This window comes from Setaria viridis, chromosome 8 (genome assembly GCF_005286985.2).
Source record: "Setaria viridis chromosome 8, Setaria_viridis_v4.0, whole genome shotgun sequence".
Lineage (NCBI taxonomy): Eukaryota > Viridiplantae > Streptophyta > Magnoliopsida > Poales > Poaceae > Setaria > Setaria viridis.
In genome coordinates, this window is record NC_048270.2 from 22479098 (window position 1) to 22506890 (window position 27793).

Sequence of the window (27793 nt, forward strand, 5' to 3'; positions counted from 1 at the left end):
AATAGATGAATTTGATAGAAAAAAGTAAATGAAGCCGAAACTACCGATTCCTAGCTGGATAACTGGTGATAAAACTAGAAAAACAGGTAAAACCCTATGATTCTAGTAAATATCGATAACTAGTGAATAAATCTAAACGAAACAACAGCGATACGCCTGAAGTTAAAGCTTAGATTCTACTCGATAAGCGGAACTTACAGAATCGGCCGGAGGTCAAGATGATGCAGCCCTGCCAACCCGCACGAACTCGTGAAAAAGAGGAAAGTAGTGGCGAAGTCGCCTGCTTGAAAGTAAGTACGAGGAAAAAGTAGCTTGTTGTATTGATTGGTTGATGATTACAGATTTACAAAGGTAGCTATTTATAGCCCCGTACAGATAACTTCTTAACCGACTAGAATTCTATCCCTAATTCAAACAGAAAACGAATATCTACAAGCACGATTCGTGCTAGGTTGGTTACTCCACGCTTCATGGGCTGATCTCCACCTCATCCCTTTATTCCTTTCCAAGCCCATGCAGGCCCAATTAACCCATCCTCCTAATCGGCCGATTCCTCATCGGCAAAAGGCTACCGATTGGGACTCCGGCACGTTCGACCCGAAGCGAGACAGAAGTCACCGGCCGATCTCACACTGTAGCACCATTTGGCCGATTCCCAACTGTGCTTCTCCGATTCCCTCTCTTCTTGGCGCCGATTTTACTAGTGACGAAATCTGGCGTCAACACATTTATATTTGAAAACACATTCAAATGATATTAATTTCAAGGTAATATACATAATTCGTCAAAATTCATGTAAAAATGGTAGAATGGGTAGACAATAATATCTTCATGGAAATTTATTACCTTTTGTCTTTAGCATGGCGTGCACTCTTCGGTTTAGCACCTTGATACCTCTATTGGAGTACTGGATAGACAATAATATCTACACAAAATTTATTACCCTTAGACTTTAGCGTGGTGTGCACTCTAAGATATAACACCATGATACCTCTATTGCATTATTGAGAGTAGACAATAATATATTTAAAGGAATTTATTATCCTTAGGCTTTAGCGCGTGGCATGAACTCTTAGATATAGCACCATGATACCTCTACAGAGTACTGCAAGAAAACAATATCTTTATAGGAATTTATTACCCTTAAGCTCTAGCGTGGTGTGCGCTCTTAGATATAGCACCATGATGCTTCTATCGTAGTATTGAGGGTAGGCAGTACTATCTTTATAGGAATTTATTACCCTTAGGCTCTAGTGTAGTGTGCACTCTTATATAGATATAACACCATGATATCTCTATTGTACCACTGAGAGTAGACGCTAATATCTTTATAGTAATCTATTACCCTTAGACTTGGTGCGATATGCACTTTAGATATAGCACCATGGTATCTCTATTGAGAGTAGACATTAACATCTTTATAAGAATCTGTTACCTTAGAGTGCAGTGTTGCATGCACTTTTACCTCTACCGAGAGTCATTAATCTTTAGCGTGTTGTGGCACTCTTTGATGTAGCATCCCGCACTAGAGAAGTAGTCATCACGTGCCTATTGCCTAGCCACCTCGTACCATCCCACGACAAAAGTTTTTTTCTTTGGAAAATACGACAAAAGGTTTATGGCCTGTTTACCAGCTCACCACTATCATACACACAGCGGCGTCATTTCGTCGCCGCGTCAGCGGAGTCCTACGTGGCCGCGGTCCACGTCGGAGGCCCCACGGCCCTCCACGCAACTCGCCCAATAGCCTACCGCCATCTCACCCACCGATCTCTCATCTCCCACCGCCACGCGGGCCCGATTGACTCAACAGGACCCACACGCCACCAACGCAACTCACCGCGACCAGGGCATCTACCTCAATGACATGTGGGCCCATCGGCCGAGACCGTGGCGCGCCCGGTGGTAGGCCACCTGCACGGCACGAGCATGAAACGGGACCAGGCCGCGCACGAAACGCTTTGCTTCGATCGATCCATCATCCATGCTCTGACAGACAGGAAGGAAAGGAAGCAGAGCAGAGCACGAGAGGACGCCCTTGCCTTTCCTCCCAAAACCGAGCCGGCCGCGCCCAGATCGGCAGATCCCGATCCCCTACGCGATCCATGGCGTCGCCGGAGCAGCGGCTTCAGCAGCCGCCGCCGTTCGCGGCGCAAAACCCTGCCGCGCAGGGCCCGCCGGGCGCGGGGGCGCTCCCGGGGGCGTTCGCCAACCTCCAGATCTCCCGCGGAGCGGCGGCCCCGCCGCCCGGCGCGCCGCCGCGCGGGCTCACGCCGCAGCAGGCGCCCCCGCCCTTCGCCGCGCGCCCGGGCAGACCTCCGCCTCCGGCTGCGGCCCGGCCCGCCTTCCCCGGCAGCCCTCCCGCGCCGGCGTTCGTGCGGGCGCCGATGGCAACGGCGGCGCCGTCCGCCGCGCCGCCCTTCGGCGGGCCGCCGGGGGCAGTGTCGCAGCAGCCGCCTCCGTTCGGCGGGCCTCCGGGTGCCGCGTCACAGCAGCCCCCGCCGTTCGGCGGGCCCCCTGGGGTGGCGTCCCGGGCGCCTCCACCGTTCGGAGGTCCACCTTCCGCGGCGTCGCAGGTGCCTCCGCCGTTCGGGGGCCCTCCTGCCGCGGTGTCGCAGGCGTCTCCGCCGCTTGGAGGCCCTCCCGCCGTAACGTCGCGGCCGTTCGGTGGCCCTTCCGTTGCGGCGTCCCAGGCGCCGCCGTTCGGTGGCCCCCCTAGCGCGGGTTCACAGCCTCTGCCGTTCGGTGGGCCTCCCGCCATGGCGTCGCAGCCGGCACCACCAATGTTTGGCGCGCCGCGGCCGACATTCCCCGGCCAGCCTGGGCCGACGGCGGCAGCTTCGTCGCAGGCAATGCCACCTAGCTTCGGGGCTCCGCAGCAGCCTCCAACGCCGTTTGGCGGCCAGACGCAGTTTGGGGGTCCACAGCCAGGTGTGCAGCCGCCCTTTGCTGCACAATCAGCGCCTGTGGCACAGCAGCTGCCATTCATGGGACCACCCAGGGCAAATGCTCCGGCGTTTGGGCCTCCGTCATGGCAAACTCAGGTGATAAAAGCATTCCCTTGAGCATGTTGAAATCCTCCTGTGAAAGATTAGATTTTTATTTGGGAGGGAGGGGGTGCTGATGTTTGCAAGTGGTGATGGTTTACTCTTTTTATGGTGTTTATAATGTTACATACATAAGGACATTTTTTTGAGTGTTTATCTGCTAGTTGTCAACAATTTTCAATTGGGTTATTTGAACCTTGTGTTGATTGATTGAACCTGTAACCATGTGTGATAGATATTATATTTCCTATTAAATTATATTCCAATGGTTTATAATTTGTTAACTTAAGTGGTATGTGGATTTTATTTGGAATACATGGGTGGTGTGATTAATAGTTTAGAAGTAATACTCTTTTGAGTATATGATCAAATACTGAGTTGACAAAAAATTGAAACTTAATTTATTGACAAGTTTATGGTTTCATAGTGTGTGAAAAGTTAATTGAAGGGTGTGGTTTCATAGCACATGGGAAGTGAAGAACTGAATCTTAAAACTCTTATGATTATGATTCTTGGAACCGTCGAAGCTGTACTTCTGACGTGCTCTATAAAATTATTTGTAGGGAGCTGGGTCTGGTGCTATGCAGCCACCTATGGGAATGCCAGGCATCCCTGGCATGCAGCCAAACACACTAGGACCCCCTGGCACCCCGACTATGCCGTATTCTCCACATGCTGGAACCCAGGTCTCAACCCCATCCAAAATTGATCCTACTCAAATCCCAAGGCCAATACCTGAAGCATCAGTCATCATTTATGAGACCCGTCAAGGTGGCCAAGCAACCGTTCCCCCGGTATGTCTTAGAGCTATAATCGTGTAAATGGTGTTATATTTTCATTAAGATTTTGTTGCAGGCTAAAACTGTTCCTGCCTCTTATATAAGAGTAACTTATTGATCACAGGCTGCATCTAGTGAGTTTATTGTGAAGGACACTGGGAACTGTAGCCCTCGTTTAATGCGATGCACTGTGAATCAGGTAGCTTAATTGAATAATTACTTGTAATTCTCTGGTGTCTTTGTTTCTTTGTTGATCTAATGCTAATTTATTTCTATCAGATACCTTGTACTGGTGATCTCTTGACAACATCGGCCATGCCTTTAGCTCTGATGGTTCAACCTTTTGCTCTTCCTCACCCTTCTGAGGAACCTATTCAGGTATTTGTTTTCACTTCTTTGTTCTTGCACCAAGGGAAACACTGCACACGCTCAGAGAACTTTGTAAATAGATGATCAGTTTGATAGGCACCGTAATAAACTCAACTTTTGTTTTTTTATTACTTTGAAGCACTATCATATCAATGATATCTGCATAAGTGCGTTGCGATGATAATGGCACTAAACTGGAACTTGTATTACTTTAATTGATGTAGTATACAAATTCCATCTGCAAGAATTTATTGTGGTACCTAACATCAACAAAAACTTTTTTGCTATATTTTGTTGTAAGTTGCAACCATAAGTAGCCTTAACTGGCATAGATCACTTGCAAGAGAGTAGTGCTGAACCTATCTTAGGTGATGCCAACGCCAACAATCAATCTTGAAGGTTATATGGCTGAACCTATCTTCTAATGAGTCGACTGAGTAATCAATCATCAAACATCACTCATTTTGGCACTATATGCACCTATCTCCTTATTAGCTTAGGTTTTTGCGGCTTGTCACAAAGATCAAGAAAAGTTGGGATTATTACTGCAATTGGTCAACTTTGGTGTTGATCTCAATATCCAAGCCCTTGCTTTAAATTTGAATGCTATAGTAGGTTAATACATTAGATCATAAATAGTCCAACTCCTAAAACATACCCGTTTGTTTTCTTGGTCACAATGTTCAATTAATCTTCATAGTGGTGTATAGAAGTGTTGATTGCAATCACTTGTGTTGGTAATCTGCCGACTAGTTGCTTGTTTTTTATGGATTGAACTTCTAGTTGCTGGTTTCTTTCTAAGGTTACTTGGCAATTCAATTTTATTTTGAGGAGCTGTAATGAAGTAGTAGCAACAACTCCAGCAGTTCCATGAATGTAAACTCTAATGTAATTTACTCACAATTCTACTTAGCAGAATTATCTGTTTACCTTGTTTGAAGCTTAACTCATTGCCTCATATTTTAGCTTGTGGACTTCGGAGAGATGGGACCCATTCGGTGTTCTCGTTGCAAAGCGTACATAAATCCTTTCATGAAATTTGTTGATCAAGGGAGGCATTTCATCTGTAATTTATGTGGTGAGGGCTTAAGCTGCATTGGTTTCAGTCTTATTTATAATTCATACTATGTGTCAAAGCTTAATAATATGGCAGCCGCTACTTATTGCTGCTGGTTAATATTTTGCTACCTGCCTCTGCTTTTAAATGACACAAACATTTGACACAATGTGAACTTGCCTGTATGATATGCTCATGAAGTTCTTACAGCATCAGTGTTATCCTTGTTGTCAGCGAGTATTTCTTTTAATTTTATTGAGCATGTTACATATACTAACTTTAACGTATAATGATCCAAAACTCTGTAGGATTCAGAAATGATACTCCTAGGGACTACATGTGCAACTTAGGGCCTGATGGTAGGCGACGTGATGCTGATGAGAGGCCTGAGTTATGTAGAGGAACAGTTGAATTTGTTGCTACAAAGGAATTTCTGGTTTGTGCTTATCTAATCCATGAAGACCTTGTAACATCTGCGTCATAGTGTTTGCATTAAATAGTCCGTGTGAAACTCGTATCTTCTATGTGATGCAATCTTATTTATATTTCTTCACTCCACTATTTGGTTATGAAACCAGCAAATTATGGAACTTGGACTAGTAGGCTATTAAAAATGAGTTTTATACAGCAATCCACTGTCCTCTGTTGTATATTTAGTTTCTTGCTTGCTTTGCCTTTTGCATATACTATTCAATGAAAACCCATCATAATAATTTTTCAGGTTCGCGATCCAATGCCTGCCGTATACTTCTTCCTTATTGACGTCTCCATGAATGCTATACAAACTGGTGCAACTGCTGCAGCTTGCAGTGCTATTGCCCAGGCTATTTCAGATCTGCCGGTAAGTTATGTGTACTGGACTCTGTTGTAGAATTCAGGAACTCATATAAACCACTGTATGTCTTTTTTAATCATGACTACCATAGTGACAATTTGAACTGCAGCACTATCTACAATTGTAACTCTCCCTATAGGGTCTTGTATGCTTTCATGTATAAATATAACTTATATAATGCCCGGGTGAAAATTGTAGTTTTTATGAGTCATAGTACATGAAATGCTTTAATTCTGAGTATTTGTTCTAGTATCAGTTTTTAGTATTGATAGATAGGCTATAGGTGTATTGTGCTACTTCGGGTTCAATTCTCTTTGTTTTATCTACTGTTACTCTAGGAACAGAGTATCTAGTTGATTTTTGGCACCTACATAATGACACAATGACTGATCAAGAATATGGAGTGAACATCTCTTTGATGGTTTGGCTTGACTTAAGTAAAAGCATCGCCTACAGATGATAGAGCCTTCACAGCCAACAATCCCATTCCCAAGAGTTCATATCAATGTATCCATATGGGGTAAACGTTATTGTTCAAAGACCAAATACATTTGACCACACATAATGGCAGACTTGATCGATTAATTTTCTTAAAATAATTTATGAAATGAAACTTGATTTGCGACGCTGACTGTTTTTCTGTGTAATGTAGGAAGGTCCTCGGACAATGGTTGGAATTGCCACATTTGATTCTGCGATTCATTTCTACAGTCTTAAACGTGCTCAGCAGCAGGTATTCACATTATCTTAACAGAAGTGCTCTGAATGCACATTAGACATTGTATTGCAACTTGCATTTTCTTTAAACTTGCCCTCAGCATCAGAACTTGGGTTTTGGTTTTGCATTGCCATGGTTTTTCCTGTAGAAGCAGCCATTTTGGATCCATAACATCAATTCTCAATGGAAAGTTATTCCCTTAACAAATTAGATTATGCTGCGCAGGGCAGCAGAGCAAAGCAATCACATTCTGACCCTTCTTTTTATGCAAAAACGTATCGATTCTGACCCTGAAATAGTGGGGATGTTAATTGTCTCAGTTTTCCTTTTTCACTTTTGGGAGTGAAACTCTTGAATTAATTGGTAACTCTGTTTCTCCATTTGATTATATTTTAGTTTAGAATTATTGTATGCCTTTTTTTTGGCTGTTAATGGATCATATATATATGTGTGTGTAGAAATATCATTTTCATTGTCTTTTATGCCATCTCTTTTCTTTTTTAGTACACTTTGTTTCTGCATAAATCTTACATATGTGAATCGTCTAAGTAACTTCTTTCCCTTGCAGCCTTTGATGCTCATCGTTCCTGATGTTCAAGATGTATATACACCTCTTCAGACAGATCTTATTCTCCCAGTTTCCGAGGTTTGTATTTGTAGCAGCTGAAATTTGGCAGTGCCTTTTATTTCATTTTCTGATAAGGATTTTTAGAGAAACCTATTGTTCCTGAAAACATTTTTTTATGATCCAACCTTTCCTTTGTGGTTTCAGTGCCGGGAGAATCTGGAGCAGTTGTTGGAAAGCATCCCGAACATGTTTGAAAATAATAGGGTTGCTGATTCTGCTTTTGGAGCAGCTATGAAGGTACTGGTTTACGTTTTATGGGTGCTAGTTCTATTTCCACTTGGCATTAGGTCTTGCTGAGCAGCAGATCAAATTCATCATCTTTATGCAAAGTAAAAATTCTTGTTTCAGATTTTTACTGTCATGGTTGATTGGGTAACTTTGTTCTTGTTCTATTTTCTTCAGGCTGGCTTCCTGGCGATTAAATCTACCGGTGGAAAACTTCTTGTTTTCCAATCAGGTATGCTTGTTAACTATCAGAGATAAGCTAATTTCAAGAACTATGTTTTTGCCAACTACTGCTAAGTGTTTCATTGGTTTGCTTCGGCACTTGGTTTTCTATATGCATGCTTGGCTTAATCAGTGAGTGATACTTTCACTATGTTTGAATTTGATCTGTCTGTTCCTTTGTAACAAGTGGTATATTCTAGTTCAGGAAGTTCTACCTGTCATTAGTACCAGATTGGGATGGCAGTGCTACATGAATGGCTCTAGTGCTGTACACTGGCCACATAAGTTGTTTAGACTTCATAAGTCAAATGACATTTTTACTTCAAGTCGTGCAAGTAGATTCAAGTCCTTTTTTTGCCTGTTAAGGTTTCAATTGCTGCTAATTTACCCCATATACCTTCTGTGGGATATTTCACTTTTTTTTTATTTCTCAAACTTAGATCCTCATCTGTTATCAATTTGCATTGTTGGCAGTACTTCCATCGCTTGGGGTTGGTTCTTTATCTGCTAGGGAAGCTGAAGGTAGAGCAAATGTTACAACTGGTGATAAGGTATTCATTGTTTCATATACCTTTTTTACCTTCACTAAAAATACAAATAAGATCTACTTCCATATATTTGTTTCATTAACAGCACATGTTCATTTTATTGGGAATGCTCAGTTAACACTCTAATAATCTTGTATGATTCTCAGGAAGCCCATAAACTGTTGCAGCCTGTTGATAATACTCTCAAGACAATGGCGTTAGAATTTGCTGAATATCAGGCATGATATGTTAAGCGCTTGAGTTTTTTGTTTTCTTGGTTTTGAGGCTTGTTGCAGTGACATTATTTTTCACCTCTTTTCAGGTCTCTGTGGATGTATTCCTCACCACACAATCCTATGTTGATATTGCTTCTATATCTGTTGTGCCCCAGACTACAGGTGGCCGGGTAGGCATTCTCCCTATTTACTTGCAAACCACACAAGAGGCATGCATTTTTTTTATCTAGAACAATAGTATATCGTTCTCTAGAAAGTGTAAACATATTTATGACTTTATAATTGGATATATAGTCTTGATCGAAGTTTGCTATCTACATTGGATCATTGACTGATTATGTTGGTTTCATGGTTTGTAAACTGTAAATCACTGATGATAGTTGGGGTTCTGTTTTCTGATGTGATGAGCACTTGTCCACTAGGCATAGCAACCTTGCCATGTACAGGGAGGCATGTCTTGCCTGGATATTAGCTTATAACTGAAATGCACTTAGAGAACTAGCAAAATGTTCTCTAAATATTCAAGGGAAAACCATTGGTGCATATTTGACTAGGTAACCATATAGTTTCCAGTGACAGATTTTGTGGAATGAATATTGTTATACCTAGGAGAGAAAAATACAAAGGTAACAAAATATTCATGAAAAGTGGTCATTAACTCATTTCTACGATTTCCATGTTACTGAATTTCTTTGAGGTAGATGTGCGCATGATATGTTCTCAGTCTTTTTGGATGTCTTGATCCATTCAAAAAATAGTGACATTCTAATATCTCAGGGCCCTACATTTTGTTTTTTTAGGGATATGCTGTATGGGTCTAGGGGAGGCCCCTACTGTGAAATGCATCTTTACTTCTATATTTCATTTTTCATTAGGTTATGATTATTTCTGACAATTTTTTTACAATATTTAATTTTTCTTTGCAGGTCTACTACTACTATCCATTTTCTGCTCTTTCAGATCCAGCCAAACTCTTCAACGATCTTAGATGGAATATCAGTAGACCCCAGGGTTTTGAGGCTGTTATGCGTGTCAGGTGCAGTCAGGTGGGTTTAATCTCAGATCATCTTTCCTCAGCACTTTATATGTTAAAGAGTCTGAATGTGACTATTTCCTTACAACTTTACACCAGGGTCTCCAAGTTCAGGACTATTTTGGCAATTTCTGCAAGCGTGTTCCTACTGACATTGATCTTCCAGCGGTCAGTACTTAATACTGGTGTACACTAAATGTGGTTTAATATTATCTGCATCAACTGTGATACGAAGCTTTGCCTCTATAGTTTAATGTTGACATTAATTTGCTTTGATAAACATTAGAAATATATATATGATGGTATTGCTACTGAAATTACCTACACCAACCTTCTAAAAGCACATCACTATTTTAGAATCGAAGGAAGACTTAAATTGCATTGGCATTGCGTTTAGATAATGACACATGTAAATCATGTTCCTAACTATTATTACATACTTTATTCCATTATTCATGCATTCTCGAAGTTTTTGTTCCTTTAGTTGTCCCTATGTCATTTTTTATATTTCCTTGAATTCTCTATCCTAAAAAAAGATTTTATGTGGGTGCAGATTGATTCTGACAAAACTGTGATGGTCACATTTAAGCATGATGACAAGTTACAAGAAAACGCGGAATGTGGCTTCCAGGTAATAATGAGATGGAATGGATTTTCCTCTTTACTTTTCCATGGTTATGTGCCTATTTTTTTTAGAACAAGTTTTTCTCAGGATGCTTTTTCCCTGCATTTCTAGTCCCCAGGTGCTGAAGTCATTATGTAGTTGAGAATGCCATGAGAAATGCTTAGGTTTCACGTTGAGCTGGAAAATAGTTGCTATACTGAATTAGCAGCATGTATTCCACAAGTATTAGCACTTAGTCTCCTTTTTTGCTAGGGTTTGGTAAACTGGTTACTTGTACTTATTTGTCACTTGCATGCATTTGTCCAAGGCTCCAAGCTACTTTCTAACTTAGTTATGAGAACCACAAGGAGCACTGGCCCAGAAATACTAGGACCAGAACTTAGCTGTGCTGGTATCTTCTCAAGATATGTAATTGACCCATGAAAACCATCTACTTACCCAAAATAGAGTAACTACTATATACAAACTAGTGTGTAAGAAGCATTTGCTTTTTTGATGCATAATGATTTTAAGTTTTGAAAATTCTTTTGAAATATCTATTAATCGCAAAAAAGAGAGTAAAATCCAGACCTTTTCTTAAGAAAGTTATTGTAGCTGAGTGCAATCATATTATAAATTATCAAAATACCTTGTCATAACTGTTGCAGTAGTGCTTTATTTCCATCCATTGATGATTTAGTTGTACTGGTTGCTTGTAGTATTTGAAACTGTGCTATCATCTAGGTTTAATCTTAAGCATTTTAATATCATGATGTCTCAATTTGAGGACTTTAGTATCTTCAAGACTAGTACACTTGTCATGTCTAGTTCGTATCTGCTATAGTTGATTCATCTTGCATGGATGTTGACTTTGTGTTGGATTAGTTGCTATAATGGTGTTTACTTAATATTTATGGCTTTGACATTCTATTCCTGGCACTTTTCAGTGTGCACTTCTCTATACTACTGTATATGGGCAAAGAAGGATCCGAGTCATAAACCTCTCACTTTCATGCACAAGTTTGCTTAGCAACCTTTTCCGGTATGCTGATTTGGAGACACAATTTGCTTGCTTCCTTAAGCAAGGTAAAAACAGTGAAGATCCTTTTAATATAACTTTGTTCACCTTTTCTGGCTTTATAATTATTCAGCTTATTGATAAAATGTCTTAAGCAAAAGTACCTTGAATGATACCATTTTGTTCAAACTCGTCACCCATGGCATATTATGGACGATACTGACATTCTTGCACCATACAGCTGCTAATGGCATCCCGACATCTCCACTACCCCGTATTCGGGATGAAGCAACAAATACATGCATAAATATTCTGCAATCTTACCGCAAACACTGTGCGTCTGTAACTTCATCGGGGCAGTTGATTCTCCCAGAGGCTCTAAAACTGCTGCCTTTGTATACTTTAGGTATGATTATGCCCATTGAGTGTTTTACATTGTTTCTTCCACGTCCATTGGTTCCACTAACATTTTCACTTTCTTTTTCAGCATTGGTCAAAAGTGTAGGCTTGAGAACCGATGGACGTTTGGATGAACGTTCCTATTGGATGTCTCTTGTCTCCTCAATTTCTGTAGTACTAGCTGTTCCACTGGTGTTCCCTAGATTGATTCCGATCCATGATCTCACATCAAGGGTACTAGTTGCATTGCTTATTACAGCAATGGCAGTTTTTTTATCTTCCTTGAGGGAAAAATTATCTAAATTTCGGACTTATTCTTTCAGGCTGATGATGATTCTCTTATACCCAGTCCCCTTATGCTCAATAGTGAAAATGTACAAGAGGATGGGGTCTATTTATTGGAAAACGGAGAAGATGGTCTAATTTATGTAGGAAATATGGTAAATCCAGCCACCTTGGAACAAATATTCGGCGTCTCTTCTTTGGCTGCATTACCAGTCCAGGCAAGTCTATCTGCGGTTTCTCCTCTTGAAGCCTTTTGGTTTGTCATAGCACTGTGTGCCTAGCGTATAACAATATGGACTGCTGATCTCCCCAGAAATTTAGGGTATGCAACATTACTGCATCACTAATTACCTGACAAATGAATTGCTTGCAGTTGGTATTGGAGCAATTTGACAACGAACTCTCGAGGAAGGTTAACGAAGTTGTAAATGAAATAAGACGCCAGAGATGCTCGTACTTGAGGCTAAGACTATGCAGAAGGGGCGAGCCATCTGGTTAGTCTTCTGAACCACTCAGTGAACTTTGTTTTTTTTAACCCCTGGGGTTTTGATACAAAAAGAAGAAAAAACCCACTAGGTGTTGTGTTTGATTAAATGAACGTTTGGTCCCTGCAGGCGATTTCTTCCGATCATTTTTAATAGAGGACAAGGCACCTGCCGTCTTTTCCTACGTTGAGTTCCTTGTGCATGTGCACAGGCAAATCCAAAGCAAAATGACGTGAGAGGCCTGGTCCCCTTGTAACATTTTGGCAAGTAGGTGGCATTGTAGGTACCAAAAGGAGATATATTTCCGCACAAGGATACAGCAAAGAAGCGGCGATTCCAGATCACTGGGTGGAGCATCAAGTTAGCTCGGAAAATAGAATTGCAGGCATTGAGGCCTGTGGTGTTTGCAGCACCGTTTTTGGAGTGGGTGGTACATGTTGTATACAGAGATGAGAGGTGTGGAGTGCGAAGGCTCTGTTTTTGTGTTTTCGTTAGCATTGTGCATCCTCCCTATTTATCTCTTGTGCACAGGGGATGTACCATGTTTAAAGGAAGGTTATAGAAGTTAAGTGATAAAACTGTATCTAGCTATAGTATGAATCAGATGTATAACTTTCGGAGTTTTTGTTCGAACAGTTGACATTGTCGAATATAAGTTGGTGTGATCTGTGAACTGTTGACTCGAATTATACACCTTTGCTGGATGCAGTTTCATCAGTGCGATCTTATTGGAATAATGCGTCATGGCTGTCCTGGTTTCACAAGGTTATCTGAGGATCCAATTTCACAAGGACATGGAATAGGAGGGGTCTCTTGCCGCAGGCGGAGTGGTTGCATGTGCCAATTGCATAACACATGCAATATGTAAATTACAGATGAATTCGTAAGGTTTACGAAATTGAATTAACAAACTTTCAATAGGATTCATCAGCAAGTCTTTGGAAACTAAATGGGAATGCTGTGCATACAAATATGAATTTCAGATTCAGTTAAAATAGAGTTAGTACCACAATCTAAAGATCATTACAATTCTACACCTAAACAGTACCTCACTGCATCGTCATCAAATATAAACTGGCTGATACAGGGCAAACGATCTAGAATACATTAGCAAGTAGCAACTAACACTACAGTCCCGACACGCCGACGTCCATCTTCACATCGCTGTAGCATCGTCACTGAACCATTGCATCTGCAGCGCCGCCGCGGCGGTGAGCCTGTCCTTGGGGTGGTACTGCAACAGTCCGCGAAGGACGTCGAAGCCCGCCGGCGACAGCCGCTCCTCAGGCACCTTGTCCCGCAGCTTGCTCATCGCCGCCGCCGTGATGCCTAGCGGCATCAACGACACATCGTCGGGGATCCCTAGGAGGTAGATGATATTCACCAGCTGCTTGCACAAGTCGTCTTCTGGGAAGAGCGACTGCCCGGCGACGAGCTCGGCCATAACGCACCCCAGCGCCCAAACGTCGACGGGCTCTCCACAGCCCTTCTCGCAGAGGAGCACCTCCGGCGCCATGTATCCGGGCGTGCCTTCGAGCTCCGCGTCCAGCGGCGGCGGTGCGGCGACGGACCTGGCAAGGCCGAGATCGCAGATCTTGAGCCGGCCGTCGCGCTCTCCGACGAGCACGTTCCCGGGCTTGAGGTCGCGGTGCACGATGCCGTGGGCGTGCATCGTCCCCACGCCGGCCAGCAGCTGCGCCATGGCGCGTCGCGTCTCCGACTCGCTGAACGGGAGGTTGAGGCGGCAGCGCTCGCTGATGACGTCGTAGAGGCTCCGGCCAACGTATTCCATGACGAGGTGGAGGTCCTCCGGCCCCGATCCGCCGCGCCGCGGGCCACCTCCCGGAGCGCTACCACGGCGGGGTTGGCGGCGCACGCCGCGAGCAGCACGGCCTCCCGCAGCAGCGCCGCTGCCTCGCCGCCGCGGCCTTTCTCGTGGACGGACTTGATGGCGACCACCTCGCCGGTGCGGCGGTGGCGCGCCTTCGAGACGGCGCCGAACGCCCCCTCGCCGATCTTCCTCAGGCGCTTGTACGAATCTAGTCTGCCTAGTGCGGTGGCGCATGGTGCGTTCGCTGCTTTGGGCACGGCCGGGAGTGGGCGGAGTCCCCGAAAAGACGACGGCGCTGGCGTGAGGCGAGGAGCTTGCCCTCCGTGAGGGAGGGAAGGCGCTTCACGGCCGCCGCCATGGATGAGGTGGAACTCGCGGATGGCGCTGTTTGGTGCGGAGATGGATGGAAGTCGGCGGCGGCGCTGTATTGTGCGGAGGCAGTCGTCTGGTGGATCGCAGCGGCGGACGCGGGGGAGAGCAAGAGGAGTCGGAGGCGAGTCGGAGGGAGGGGAGTGTGGGATCGCCTTTATCGCTTAACGCTTATATACATGTGGGCCCGGCACTAGTAGAGAATTGGGCTTTAGTCCCGGTTGGTAGGGTGCAAAGATCCTGAAAATGCATCCGGGATAAACCAACCGGGACAAAAGGGGGATCTTTTATCCCGGGTCACTCAACCGGGACAAAAGACCCCCTTTTATCCCGGTTGGTAATATCAACCGGGATAAAAGGGGTCACCCACGGCCGGCGCTGCAAAAAAAAAAAATAAATTCCCGAGCTCCCAGGAGGCCCCCCCACACGCGCAAGTCACAAGTCACGCGATTTTTCACGCGAAATATGCGCGTGCGCGGTTCGTGGGATTCGAACCCACAACCTCCAGCCTCGGGCGTAGCTTCCTTGCCATCCCACCTACACACCACATCTGACTATGTAGGGGATACTATCCTTTTGTATTAACTCGTGGGGGACCCTTTTATCCCGGTTGGAAACACCAACCGGGATAAAAGACCCCCTTTTATCCCGGTTGGTGTTTCCAACTGGGATAAAAGGGTTCGAGGATTTAATCCCCTTCCAGCCACCTTCCAGTGACCTCGTTGGGGGACCCTTTTATCCCGGTTTGAAACACCAACCGGGATAAATGACCCCCTTTTATCCCGGTTGGTATTACAAACCGGGATAAAAGGCTCTTGACCCTTTTATCTCGGTTGGTGTGCTTGTTTTGTTTAGTTCTTTGTCGGCCTTGAACTGAGGAGGGGCTTGATCTACATGTTAGTTGTGATAGGCAGCCCAAGCTTGTTCTTCAGTGTTGTACCCTTTGAAACAGGCTCCCTTGAAGCCATTGACTTGTTGATGGCAATCCCTCCAGGTGGAGAAGACGCCAGTTTTGCGGCCATAGAACACAACATACCAAGTCATAATTGAAGTCCTAGATTAGTTACAATGCAGCAATACAATGTGAGTTGTAACAAAATTAATCAATGAACAATGCAAACAAATGAGTTGTGTGCTCAGATCATGCAGAAATAAATAAGGACATCATAACAGGCAATGGAGTTGTGCTCAGATCATGCACAACTGAAAAAGGAAAACATAACAGCCAATGGAGTTGTACTCAGATGAAGCACAAATGAAAAAGGATATCATGAAGGCAATGAGCTGTGCTCAGATCATGCACAACTGAAAAAGGATATCATAAAGGCAATGAGTTGTGCTCAGATCATACACAAATGAATAAGGACATCATAATAGGCAATGGGTTGTGCTCAGATCATGCTCCAATGAATAAGGACATCATAATAGGCAATGAGTTGTGCTCAGATCATGCACAGAAGAATAAGGACATCATAATAGGCAATGAGTTGTGCTCAGTTCATACATAACTGAATAAGGACCTCATAAAGGCAATGAGTTGTGCTCAGATCATGCACAGAAGGTAATGGATGACAGACACATGAAATAAATGCCATATGAATAACTGCAACCATGACCAAGTGTCCATGACATCATAGGCAATGTAACTGACTGATCAAATACATCACAGACCAACTACAGTCTCTGCCTCTCTAAGACCACAACCTAACCATACTTACCAGCCACAACCTAAGGGTGCTGTGTCAAACCAAAAGAAATGGAGCAAAGTGTTTGAAGCTCCAGTCAGTGTATCCTGCACAAAAGAAGTCACTATGCAAAAGATAGATCAGTCAGGAAGCATGTAGAGGGATCTACATGTAGGAATTCTTGGCAAGCCATGTCCTTAGCCAAAGGACGCGGTGGTTCTCAGCCATGTTGACAAAGGCATCACCCTGGGCCTTGTTGTCAACCAGATGGGAGAAAACACAGATCAGAGCCTCCTCACTGAACCCTGGCATGTACATCACTGCACTGTACAGATCAGGGTTCAACACCTCAACCTTGGTCTCACGGATAGCAGAAGCAACATCCCTCACTGCCTCAGTCATACTGCTCATCACCAGATGGTCCTCCTCAGTGAGGACAGACCTCTTCCTCTTCTTGCTAGGACCAGAACCACTAATGACCTCTATTGTATCCTTGGGTGCTTCTCCAAAGACCTTAGCAACATCATCAATGCACCTTGCTGCCTTGTCCTCATCATATGGTTCAGTCTTGATTGAGATATCTATAAAGTCAAATGGGCTACCTAGAGCCTCATTAGAACCCATAGCATACTTGCCAGTGGCCAACCCATTGCCAAAAATGATCATCATCTCCTTGTAGTTCTCAATGTGTTTGTTCAGAAATTCAGCATCCTTAGGGTGTGCCTAATTGTAGTGTGTATGATTAGTTAGAAATGTTAGAAATAAAACTAAAGGATCAGGATAAGAACAAGGTAACGAAGATCTAGGCATCCCACACACCTTGATGTGTCCCTTATAGTGCTCCTCATCAAGGCTGATCATGCAATTCTCCTCAATCCAAAGGGCACCACTTAGTTCCCTAAGCTTGGACACCCTCATCCATCTCTGTTTCCACTTCCTCAAGTGGTTATACACTTGAGTACCAGACACTTCATTGCCACTAAACTCCTGCAGGTACTTGGCAACTTGGTTCAGGTGGACCTCCTTGAAGCCCTTGTCTGTTCTAACACCACTCTCAATCATCTGGCACATACGACGCAGGACAAAGGAAGACATGGCACTAGTCCAGCGCATAGCACCCCTAGGGCGCTGCTCTGCACCAGCCCCAGCAACCTGGACAACCTCATCAGCCACTGCCAGATCAATCACCCCAACCTCCTCAGCCATCCCTAATGAAATGCATGCTTAACATCATTGCACAAACCCATTGCCATATGATTAGGAAAAATAGAATGTAATTGATGGATGCTTAACATCATTGCACAAACTCATTGACATATGATCAGGAAAAATAGAATGTAACTGATGCATGTTCAACATCATTGCACATGTATTTAACCTCAGGGAAGGTAAAAGAAACAGTGGAACAAATAATCATTGCACATGTACTTAGCCTCAGGGAAGGTAAAAGAAATAGTGGAATAAATAATCATTGCACATGTACTTAGCCTCAGTGAAGGTAACAGAACAACAACGGAATAAATAATCATTGCACATGTACTTAGCCTCAGTCAAGTTAAAAGAAATAGAGGATGAAATGATCATTGCACATGTCCATAGCCTCAGTCTAGTTGTTCATACAACATATTATTACATCATCATTGCACAAGTGCATTGGCTCAGCTAACAGAACAACAGTTGATCATTGCACACAAACAGCAAGCTCTACACATGAGAGGTGCCCCTATTGTTCCACATATCATTTGCAATTTCATTCCTTCTTGTACCCCAATCTAAATTGTCATCTGTCTGAGAACCATCAGCAGGTGCAGTACTACTACAATTAGGTTCCCATGTTGCTTCATCAGGAATAACCTCATCCTGACCATGGCCAATTATCCAATTATGAAGAATACAACATGCAAGAACTAATTTGACTTGTGTCTTGAATGGGTGGTAGGGCTTGTTGTCTAGAATATGGAATCGATTCTTTAAAGCCCCAAATGCCCTCTCAACTGTGACCCTTAGGCTTGAATGCCTCAAGTTGAACAACTCTTTCTTATTGGTAGGATAATTTCTTCCACCATATTCTTTCAAGTGGTATCTAGTGGCTCGGTAAGGGGGCATAAATCCAGGACGACATGCATAGCCAGCGTCCACTAGGTAGAATTTACCTAAACAATTAATTAGGTAGCCAAGAATCAGTTGTAGTGGTTATGTGAAATCCCAATTTGTGGTTTGTCTAAAAGTTTCTGTTACAAGTACCTGGAGGAACCCTTAACCCATCATCCCTCTCTAGAGCATCAGCTAGAATGAGTGCATCATGTGCAGATCCCTCCCATCCAGCTAGCACATAAGTGAACCTCAGATCAAAATCAACTGCAGCAAGCACATTTTGAGTAGGATAGTGCTTCCTACCCCTGAATGCTGCAGATATCTTTGCTGGAACTCTAGCATGAACATGAGTACCATCTATTGCACCAATACAGTCCTACATTATAGCAAGACTTGTGATTAAAGTTTGGTCAGGACTGTAGTTAGGTACAGGTAAACCTTACATTCATTTAATTACCTTAAAATAAGGATACCACCTTGGGCTTGTTCTGATTTTAAGTGCTGTCTCAGTTGATGGTGGCCTTATCATCTCTCCCCTCAGCTCACCAATAGCATACAAGACCTCTCTAAAATACCTACTTACTGTTTCCATGGATCTCCTAAATGTTTGGTGGATTACTCTAAATCTCTGGTTGTGTCCCACAACATGGAGAAACATTGCTACTTGTTCCTCCACAGTACTGTTTATTGTGTCCCTTAGCAAGCTTCTATCCCTAAGCAGGTTACACAGGTTGAAAAAGGGAGCTCTACGCATACGCAACATGTTCACACATTCTATGTCATTACAATTAAAAATTTTGTTCAGGTTGGCTTGGCGTTCCTCATCCATAGCACTCATTGGGGCATATATAATGAGTCTGTGAATTATAGGCCACCCTGAGCCTACTCATGAAGTATGCATAGATGACAGACACAAAAGCAGCAGCTTTTATCACAAGCATGCATCTCTGGTCGACAGGGTTCATCTATTACACAATGCAAAGCATGTCTCAGCAAAACAACAAATCATTTTGAGCATTCAACAAGTGGGTCAGGAAAAAAAACTGCATCATCGCCTAATGCACAAGTGCTCACATATAGGTAAATCAGTGTAATAAGAATGCATCATTGGATAAGGACATGTGCTCAGTTTTCATTTTTATAACGTAATATCATCGGCCAAGAACATGTGCTCACTGTTGAAAGTAAATAAGCATTCATCATCGGCTAAGAACATGTGCTCACTGTTGAAAGAAAATAAGCATTCATCATCGGCTAAGAACATGTGCTCACTGTTGCAAGTAAATAAGCATTCATCATCGGCTAAGAACATGTGCTCAGTTTCCAGAGTAAGTAAGCAACCATCATCGGCTAATGACAAAGGCTCACTGGAAAAAATCGTTACCGCTAGCTCCTTCAGGAAACAGTCGGAGGGCTTTCAAGAGTTCAACGGTTAAGGCAAGATAAAGGCAGATCTGCACATGAGGGAGAGGGATTACTATCAAAACATGCAAGATCCAATCGGGAGAAACAACAACAGACCGAAACCCTAAAAGAAAAAACTTGCCTTTTTACCTCCAACGAAATCACCAGCACAGATCCGACCCTACAAATGTTCAAAACATTAGGACCCCAAAAAAACCAATGGAGAAAGGGAGCAACACCAGATCTGCGACGGATTACAGGTTACCTGCTCTCTTTGCCACGAAACCCCGACGAATCGAACCTCAAACCTGCGGAAAATGAAGAGAGGGAGAAGCGAAAGGTCAACCACCGATTGAATCGAGCCTCAAACACCGTGGATCTGGAGCACAAGTAAGAGAAGATGCATCACTTGCTACCACCACTCAGATCTGGACGAGCAGGAAGAGGAGGACACGAGGAAGCGGGAGAGCTCACAGCGGAGAGGCAGAGGGCGAGTGCGAGGGAGAGAATGGGGAGAGGGGCGGCGGCGGTGAAGATATAGCGCGGATGGAAGGCGCGAAAGGGGCGGCGGTAACCCTAGCTTCCCGCGCGCGCCCCCGCATCTCCCGCCTGCATCTGAGGAGCCATTTTTCTGGGCACCGAGGGCGCGCTCGCATCCCGCACGAGCCAGGCCGCCAAGAAACGGAATCCATTTTCATTTCCCGGCAGCCAGGCTCGGGGGGCTGTCTTGCACGCCGAGGGCCAGGCTCAGGTACGAATACAGGCATCCAATCACTTCGACGTTGTATCCCGAGGGCCAGGCCGAGCCATATACGGGGAAGCAAACACGCCCTTGGTGACTCGTCTTTTGGCAATCTTGCTCTACAGTCGGCACAACAATTCGTTGTTGCTGTGTGCAGGAGCTTTTGTTGAGTTATGTTTGAGTGAATGCATCTGGTTAGCTTTGTGAAGATGGGAGGATTAGTGTACTCGTCCAGCCCTACAAGGGGGAAGGGCAAGGCCCACGACAGTTTCAGATCGACTGCCTTCTCATTCCACTTTGCACATTGCTTGTCTGATGGCACCCACATCATGGTGACTTTGCATAGAAAGTGAACATAAAAGTGTGCGCGAGCGGTCGTGGATTAGGGTGAATACAAAACACCGGTAGTTCTAAACTATAATCTTATTTTATCGAACCCAACTAAGAAAACAGAAATATCATAATTATTGGAAATCTATCGTCACCGTCTCAGGTCTACTTGATTTTCTTCGAGCTTGGCCGGAGTACAACTTCTGCTAGGTCCAGCTCGAATATGCTGCTACACGGCCGAGCTAGCCCAGGTTGAGCCCTCAGCAAGCCCAAACCCATACGAGAAGTGAGGAAGTACGTAATACGTGCGTCTCGGTTGCAAAACTTGAAAGCATTCGCTGCAAACTAGTGATTCCAAATTCCAATGACCACCTAAAATTTACTAGTAATATAAATATTACTCCATAGTGAAGGATACACCGCGAGACACTGCATTGGACAATTTTCGCGCTTATTTTGTTGGACTTGCTTTATTTTGTTTCCGTACCTGGTGCTCCATAGTTGCTTCACGTTTGGTGAGAATTTTTTTTATGATTCACCTCTAAAACCAAAATTGTACTGAGCAAATAATCTGTGAATACATGAAGCACCAGTGAAGTATCCTTGAGAGAGCATTGTAAGGGTAAAGGTCTGAAGGTAATATGTTAATTACCTCTAAAACCAAAATTGTACTGAGCAAATAATCTGTTAATTACCTCCATAGTTGCATTTTTTTGAAAAACTCTTCATGATGGAATAAGGTAAATGCCTGAAGTTCACTTAAGTTCAAGAGCATTGTATTTATTTTATTGTGGCATGTTCTTTATTGCTAGTCTATCTTCCATGATAAAAAATAGCCGGTCACAACTTGAACTTTAAATGCTAAATACTTGAGAGAGTAATATTTCTTGTTATGTATAACTGAGTGCAGGGATGACATCAAAGGGCAATGCTGATTTCCTGATTAAGCAAGTATCCTGGACTTACTCAAGGACGAGCAAGGTTTAAGCATGGGGCGATTGTTGACGCTCGTTATTGACATACTTTGTGGTGTTTTCATACATATTCTTATACTAACCCGTCACTTGGCACTTGAAATAACCCTATTATTGCATGTCTTGTATTTTGGATCATATTGCAAAATGACAGGAAATACAAGGTAAATTGGATGATTTGCACAAAGCCCACCTAGAAGCGTAAGCCCAAAGGAATCGAGCTCAATTTTCAATGAATCTCGGGCTAAGGAGACTTAAGCATGAAGAAATTGATGTTTTGGAAAGTTATCCATGAGATCAATTCAACCCTAGAGATATTTGCGCAGCCCAAAATAGTCTGATCTTTCGGTGCAGATTCGAAGACCTAAATGACCTCTAATTAAGAAAGTTTGACTAACAAAGTTGTAGCCACTGTCGAGGGCTTCGATTTGAACATATGGAAAGCATAATTTGGATTATGGATCTAGGAGATATGAACTCGAAATAGTGCAAGTTCCTATTTGGTGGAGAGGTCGGACCCTTTGAGGGTCGTCTTTTTTGGGTCTTCCAGACCTTGGGGTTGGGCTGCAGCACTGTGGGTGTCGGCTCCATCTCTGGGATCGTGAGTTTGTCCTTGTCCACCTTCTAGGCCTTGATGAGAATGGCGGTGGCCTTGGCTGAGTAGTCAAGGGCTTTAGTGAGCTGTACTGCCTCCGTGTCGCACCTGTACGAAGTCTTGACATCGCCGTAGACGGAGAGGACATCATTTGGAGCCAACATCTTGATGATGAGGTAGGTGTCGTGCAGGATCACCATAAACCTCGTCAGCATGGGCCTACCAAAGATGGTGTGGTATGAAGTCTTGAAGTTGGCCATGTCAAAGGTGAGGTGCTCTGTGCGGTAGTTGTTGGGCATGCCAAAGGTGACCGGCAAAACAACTTGGCCAATAGGATAGGAGCATTTTCCGGGCACGATGGCGTAGAAGGGCTCTTCATAGGGTTGGAGCCGTGTGAAGTTAAAGTCCATGCGCTTAAGGTCTCGACGAAGATGATGTTGAGCCTGCTACCGTCGTCAATCAACATCTTGGGGAGTAGGGCCCGATCTATAGTCAGCAGACCACCAACGGGTAGGACCTGGGATTTGGGATGTGTACCCAATGATCTTCCCTGGAGAAGGTTATGGGCTACTCGGAACAACGCAGATACTGGACTGGCCATATGGAGACAAAGTGGACCTCTCGCTGGTGCAGCTTCTGCTTGCGGTTGCTGCAGAAAGCCTTGGGACCGCCCACGATGATGTTGACCTCAAAGTTTGGCCGCTGGAACTCCCCGTTCTGGTCAGCGCCGGACCAGTGGGCGTCTGGGTTTGGCTGATCATGGCGCTCCTCCCTGTGCTGATCGTCGTGTCGGCGATTGTCGCGGTCATCGCAGCGGTGGTCCTCGTGGTCGTCACGGCGGCAGTCGCGGTCGTCGTGGTAGCGATCATCGCGATGATGGTCGCCGCGATTATCGCGGTCGTCACGATGGCAGTTATCATGCCTGCTATCTTCCCTACGGTAGTCGTTGCGGCGGGGTCACTTGTACTCCACCGGGCGCCAAGCTCTTTCTTGAGGACTGTGCAGTCCCAAAGATTATGATGTGCGTCCTTATGGAAGGGGCATAGAGCATTGAGGGTGCCGTCAAAGTCTTCCTGGAGGAAGGTGGTTGGCCTAGCGGGGTCGCCTTCAGCACTGAGGACCTCGGGGGCCCTTTTCCGAAGGCAGGAATACTCTGGTCATGCTTGGTGCTCATCATGGGTTGGCTGGTCGTGGTCATTGTTCTGGTGATTCTTGCCGCCCTGGAATTGCACTTGCACCACTTGCTCAATGTCGGCCTAGGTGTTGACAACCTTCATCATCTGCCCGACCGTCTTGGGGGCAGCTTCATACAGTTTGTAGAACATATTGTGGTTCATGAGACCAGAGCATAAGTCCATGATGATGTCGTGGTCCTCGACGCCAACCAGCCTATTGCGGTTCTCGAAGAAGCAGTTGGCATACTCTTAAAGAGATTCATTCTTCCGCTGGTGGACTTGGCCAAGGTTCTCCATTTTACCAGGTTGGTTGTAAGTAGCTGGTAGTTCTTAGTGAAAGCTCTAGCGAGCTGACCCTAGCTGTCGATGCTGTTCTGTGGGAGGTTTGCCAGCCACAGAAGCGGGATGATACCCATCTCCATCGGGAAGTAGGCATCCATCTGATCGTAGGTGCCATGGGCGGCTTTCACCGTGGTGTTGTACATCTTGAGCAAAATTGTGGGGTCGGAGCGACCATCGTATTTTTCGTTGATGGCTGGCTTAAAGGGGGCCAGCCACTCAACAGCCCTGAGGTTGGGAGTGAAGGTGGCAAAACCATCGATCGCCATGTCAGCGTCATCCTCAAGGTTGTATACAACGGGTGGAGCCCTGGGGCGTCTACCGTTGTCACGCCTAGGTGGTGCGTAGGCGTCTTTAGGGGCGCCGTACATGTGGTCGTAGTCGGCGCAGCGACGTATCTCATCTTCTTAGCGCTAGCGGTCCTCTCGTTCCGCGTCGTGGTTGAGTCTAGAAGCACCATAGTCACGATTGTACTCGGCATGGTGGCGGAGCTTGGCCTCTTCCCGCTTCTGGTGACAATTGTTGAGGTCGCGATGATCACGTAGGTCATGCAGTTCTTTGCAAAGATCACATTGGCGACCTTGTCTGCCATGGTCCTCACCATCGCCTCTCCTGTTGCGATCCTTTCCATCACCTCTCCTGTGTTGATGGTCGTCGTTGGCGGGTGGGTTGGCGTTTCGCTCCACCTCTTCTTCTCGGATGGGCTCCAGTTGACCTCCCGTGCGGTGGTTGCCTCAGTGTTGGCTAGATTTGCTCTGGGAGTGCTGGGTAGCAGTGGACCGGGAGTATGCGGACCGGCTATGGGTCCGCTCCTCGATCTGGGCGTTGGTGACGTGGAGACGCACGCGGATCTGCTGCAGTTGCTCTGAGTCTGGAAGGTTTTCCAGGTTAGCGAAAATAGCTCCCAGGTTGGCTTGGGGTATGGTTAAGATGTTGTGGCCAGCCTGCTCGAGGTCAGCTTGTATATTGCGGTCGCGCGCAGAGCGCCTGCGCCTGCCCCGAGCACCATCCTGGTCAGCGTTGTCGCCATCGTCACGCTGTGGTCGGCGCTGATCGCTTGCTACCTCCATGTTAGCAGCAGGTTGTTGCTGAGCATTGGCTTGCTCCTATGGGTGCTGTACTATACAGTCTTGGTTCCTCACATTGCGACCTGCTTCCTGAGAAGAGGTTTCACCATCCCTGGGTGGCTCGTCGGTGGAGACCATGAAGGCTTTGCGATCTGGCATGGAGGAGTTGCTCTCATCATCGCTTCCATAGGGATTCAGAGTCATGACGACACGGGGGACCTGGACCTCACCTCAGTCCAGAAACTAGGTGGGTTCGGGTGGTCCTTCAAATTGGATCTGAAGAGACTGCGTGAGTTTTGAGGAAAACACGGCAACCGAATTCCTCAGACCAAAGGGGGCGAGGTAAGGACCCTGTGCCAACCTTGTTGGGTGTAGCGCTGCCTTAGAGAGTTCGATGCACTCAGCGATTGTGTTGCTGATGCGATCTAACCCCACAATCAGATTGGAGGGCATGGGTGGGCGGGTTGCTGCAAGGATGTGCAGGACCCTCTATGAGAGAGAGAGAGAGAGAGAGAGAGAGAGAGAGAGAGAGATCGTCGACCTGCTGGGCAAGCGACATGATGATCCTCGGGTGGAGGTTTTGCCCGGTTGACATAGATCCGACGGATGCTGAGTAGGCGGCGGATGTCAAGTTGGAGGAGGCGGTGGAGCTAGAGTCCACCGGCAAGCTCCTGAAGCGGAGCTGGATCGGGTTGGCGAGGTAGTCCTTCATGCTCTTGGGGAAGACGATGTCGAGCCGGGATGCCATCGAGCTCGTTGGGGAGGATCTCACAATCACCCGTACCTTGCATGCCAACTGTCAAATTTAGTAGCCTAGCAATCCACCAAGGGGTTACCCAAGTGATTGATTTGTAGGTAGAGAGGATCGCGAGACCAAGAACTCAAAGGTGATCACAAGAATACAAGGGACACGAGTATTTTAGACAGGTTCAGGCCTCTGGAGAGTAAAACCCTACGTCTTGCATGTTGGTGCTTGTATTGCTTTGCGCTGGTGCCTGGTTTACAGATTGGATTGGCATGCCCTCAGGAGGCACCCTTGGCCACCTTATATAGGCTGATGACCTAGGGTTACAAGTCGGTTTGAATCTAATCTACTAGGTTGTTACATGGAAGGTGATCTGAGTCGGATTACAATATGTAACCCGCAATATCTGGGCTGATTTGAATCCGGCCTCCTTGACTTGTACTCCAAGTATCTTCATGTACTTGGCCCGCACGCCTTGGTCAGGCGGGTCCACTTGTTAGGACCGGCCAGTGTCCTGGTCGGTGGGGACCCATGGGGTACCCATATCCCTCACATGATGATGTGGCACTCATGGAGAGATTCGAGGACCGCTTTATGTTCTTACATTTCTTTGCGGGGCAACGGAGGGACAGCCTCATCTGTGTTTGTATTATTATGGTATTACCCCACTCTCTTCCCTTCTCAAGTAAACTACTTCTTCATTCCCGCAACCACCAAAAAACCCCAGTCTGGTAGCGCACCTCTTCCTCTCCCTATGGAGTCATCATCTCCAAGAGCGACGGTGTATGGCACATCCTCTGATCAAGAGGAGAAAGCTCCAGGGCTGACGGATCCGGAGCCGAGCGATTCATTGTCTCCTAGAGTGATGGTAGACACATTCTCTAATGATTCGGAGTATGTGGAACAAATGGAAATTGTCAATCAAGTGCCTCTCCAATGTCGCACCATCCGCAAGTCAGCCAAAGGTGGCCATGGTCAGGGGCGTGGAAGCACCGCCACTCATCAGGGAACCACCATCATCAAGCACGGGGCTCGAGGAGGCAGGAAGGGACCGCCATCATTCTCGTCAGTCGGCGTCCAAGGAGGTCCACAATCTTCCACGGGCGGTGGCAATGGAGGTCTGCCATCTTCCATGGGCAACGGCAATGGAGGTCCACCATCTTCCATAGGCGGCGGCAATGGAGGCATGAATTCTTCCACGGGCGACAGCAATGGAGGGACAACCTCATCCGCAGGTAGTGGCCAAGGAGGTCCGCCATCTTCCACGGGCACCTCATCCTCGGGTAGCTGCATCAAGGCCCCGGACTCACCATCGACCAAGAAGCCTCGCCTCAAGTAGTAGCAGCAATAACAGTAGTATAAGAAGAAGTAGTAGTGGTGGTAGTAGTAACAATTGTGATGCGGTTTTATCTTTGATCTTGATCCCATTGTGATGCGGTTTTCTCTTTTTGATCTAGGTCCAGTTACTGCAGTTTTCTTTTGCTAGTAAGATGGGTTTAATTAAGTAGAATTATTATTGTTAATCTTTCATCCGGCCTGTTCAAATACAAACCAATGGACTTTCATCCGGCTTACATCCGGTCAGTTCAAAAATAGAGCTACGGACTTTTCCCCTTCCTCAACTGTTGTTAGATCCACTGCTTACCAGCACAACATTTATAGGCCACAACATACATATGCATAGATCCAACACTGAGAGAACATTGTATATGCAATGAAATATATATAACCAGTATCACAAGTTCCTACATCAATACTTAAGGTCTTAGAGAGAACAAGTTCAAATCCATAGGAAAAGGGTACGTGGTACATCCATGCTACATATTTCATATTCCGTAGTTTCCTTAGATATGCAACATAGTTTAAGTCTCCAATCCTAAAGCCTACAACTTTATCAATATAAACTAGAGCATGAATTAGTGCACTCTCTATCGCTTCACATTGACGGTCGCATGCACTTCCATAAATCTCGAACA

General features: G+C 45.3%; 5 protein-coding genes across 5 annotated transcripts; 1 reads left to right on the forward strand and 4 right to left on the reverse strand.

The window, feature by feature from the left end:
- The first annotated feature begins 1970 nt into the window (after positions 1-1970).
- LOC117833115 (protein transport protein SEC24 C) lies at positions 1971-13140 on the forward strand. The gene is made up of 23 exons (XM_034712507.2): positions 1971-3044; positions 3611-3841; positions 3951-4025; positions 4106-4204; positions 5162-5273; positions 5561-5688; positions 5974-6093; positions 6740-6820; positions 7374-7451; positions 7578-7670; positions 7836-7890; positions 8355-8431; positions 8575-8646; positions 8730-8813; positions 9570-9689; positions 9776-9844; positions 10230-10307; positions 11228-11366; positions 11540-11704; positions 11786-11931; positions 12021-12200; positions 12356-12476; positions 12597-13140. The coding sequence occupies exons 1-23, from the start codon at positions 2106-2108 to the stop codon at positions 12701-12703; spliced, it is 3369 nt and encodes a 1122-aa protein (XP_034568398.1). The 5' UTR covers positions 1971-2105; the 3' UTR covers positions 12704-13140.
- Positions 13141-13623: 483 nt separating this feature from the next.
- LOC117834376 (putative cyclin-dependent kinase F-2) lies at positions 13624-14259 on the reverse strand. Its single transcript, XM_034713971.1, has one exon. The coding sequence runs from the start codon at positions 14257-14259 to the stop codon at positions 13624-13626; it is 636 nt and encodes a 211-aa protein (XP_034569862.1).
- Positions 14260-16517: 2258 nt separating this feature from the next.
- LOC117834377 (uncharacterized) lies at positions 16518-17558 on the reverse strand. The gene is made up of 2 exons (XM_034713972.1): positions 17172-17558; positions 16518-17075 (listed from the first exon to the last, which is right to left on the reverse strand). Exons 1-2 carry the CDS (start codon positions 17556-17558, stop codon positions 16518-16520), a joined length of 945 nt encoding a protein of 314 aa, XP_034569863.1.
- Positions 17559-18056: 498 nt separating this feature from the next.
- LOC117834378 (protein ALP1-like) lies at positions 18057-19284 on the reverse strand. The gene is made up of 3 exons (XM_034713973.2): positions 18904-19284; positions 18597-18822; positions 18057-18505 (listed from the first exon to the last, which is right to left on the reverse strand). Exons 1-3 carry the CDS (start codon positions 19282-19284, stop codon positions 18057-18059), a joined length of 1056 nt encoding a protein of 351 aa, XP_034569864.2.
- A 3236-nt stretch (positions 19285-22520) lies between these two features.
- Positions 22521-22901, reverse strand: LOC117834379 (uncharacterized). Its single transcript, XM_034713974.1, has one exon. The coding sequence runs from the start codon at positions 22899-22901 to the stop codon at positions 22521-22523; it is 381 nt and encodes a 126-aa protein (XP_034569865.1).
- Between the last annotated feature and the right edge of the window lie 4892 nt (positions 22902-27793).

Excerpts from the sequence above, each read along its gene's own strand:
- LOC117833115 (XM_034712507.2), top strand. The coding sequence starts at position 2,106 with ATGGCGTCGCCGGAGCAGCGGCTTCAGCAGCCGCCGCCGTTCGCGGCG. Across the intron at positions 9,690-9,775 it reads TGCGTGTCAGGTGCAGTCAG|GGTCTCCAAGTTCAGGACTA; the intron begins GTGGGTTTAATC and ends ACTTTACACCAG. Across the intron at positions 12,477-12,596 it reads CAGAAGGGGCGAGCCATCTG|GCGATTTCTTCCGATCATTT; the intron begins GTTAGTCTTCTG and ends TGGTCCCTGCAG.
- LOC117834376 (XM_034713971.1), bottom strand. The coding sequence starts at position 14,259 with ATGGAATACGTTGGCCGGAGCCTCTACGACGTCATCAGCGAGCGCTGC.
- LOC117834377 (XM_034713972.1), bottom strand. The coding sequence starts at position 17,558 with ATGGCTGAGGAGGTTGGGGTGATTGATCTGGCAGTGGCTGATGAGGTT. Across the intron at positions 17,076-17,171 it reads ACTATAAGGGACACATCAAG|GCACACCCTAAGGATGCTGA; the intron begins GTGTGTGGGATG and ends CACTACAATTAG.
- LOC117834378 (XM_034713973.2), bottom strand. The coding sequence starts at position 19,284 with ATGAGTGCTATGGATGAGGAACGCCAAGCCAACCTGAACAAAATTTTT. Across the intron at positions 18,823-18,903 it reads GGTGGTATCCTTATTTTAAG|GACTGTATTGGTGCAATAGA; the intron begins GTAATTAAATGA and ends GCTATAATGTAG. Across the intron at positions 18,506-18,596 it reads TGGGTTAAGGGTTCCTCCAG|GTAAATTCTACCTAGTGGAC; the intron begins GTACTTGTAACA and ends TTAATTGTTTAG.
- LOC117834379 (XM_034713974.1), bottom strand. The coding sequence starts at position 22,901 with ATGGACTTTAACTTCACACGGCTCCAACCCTATGAAGAGCCCTTCTAC.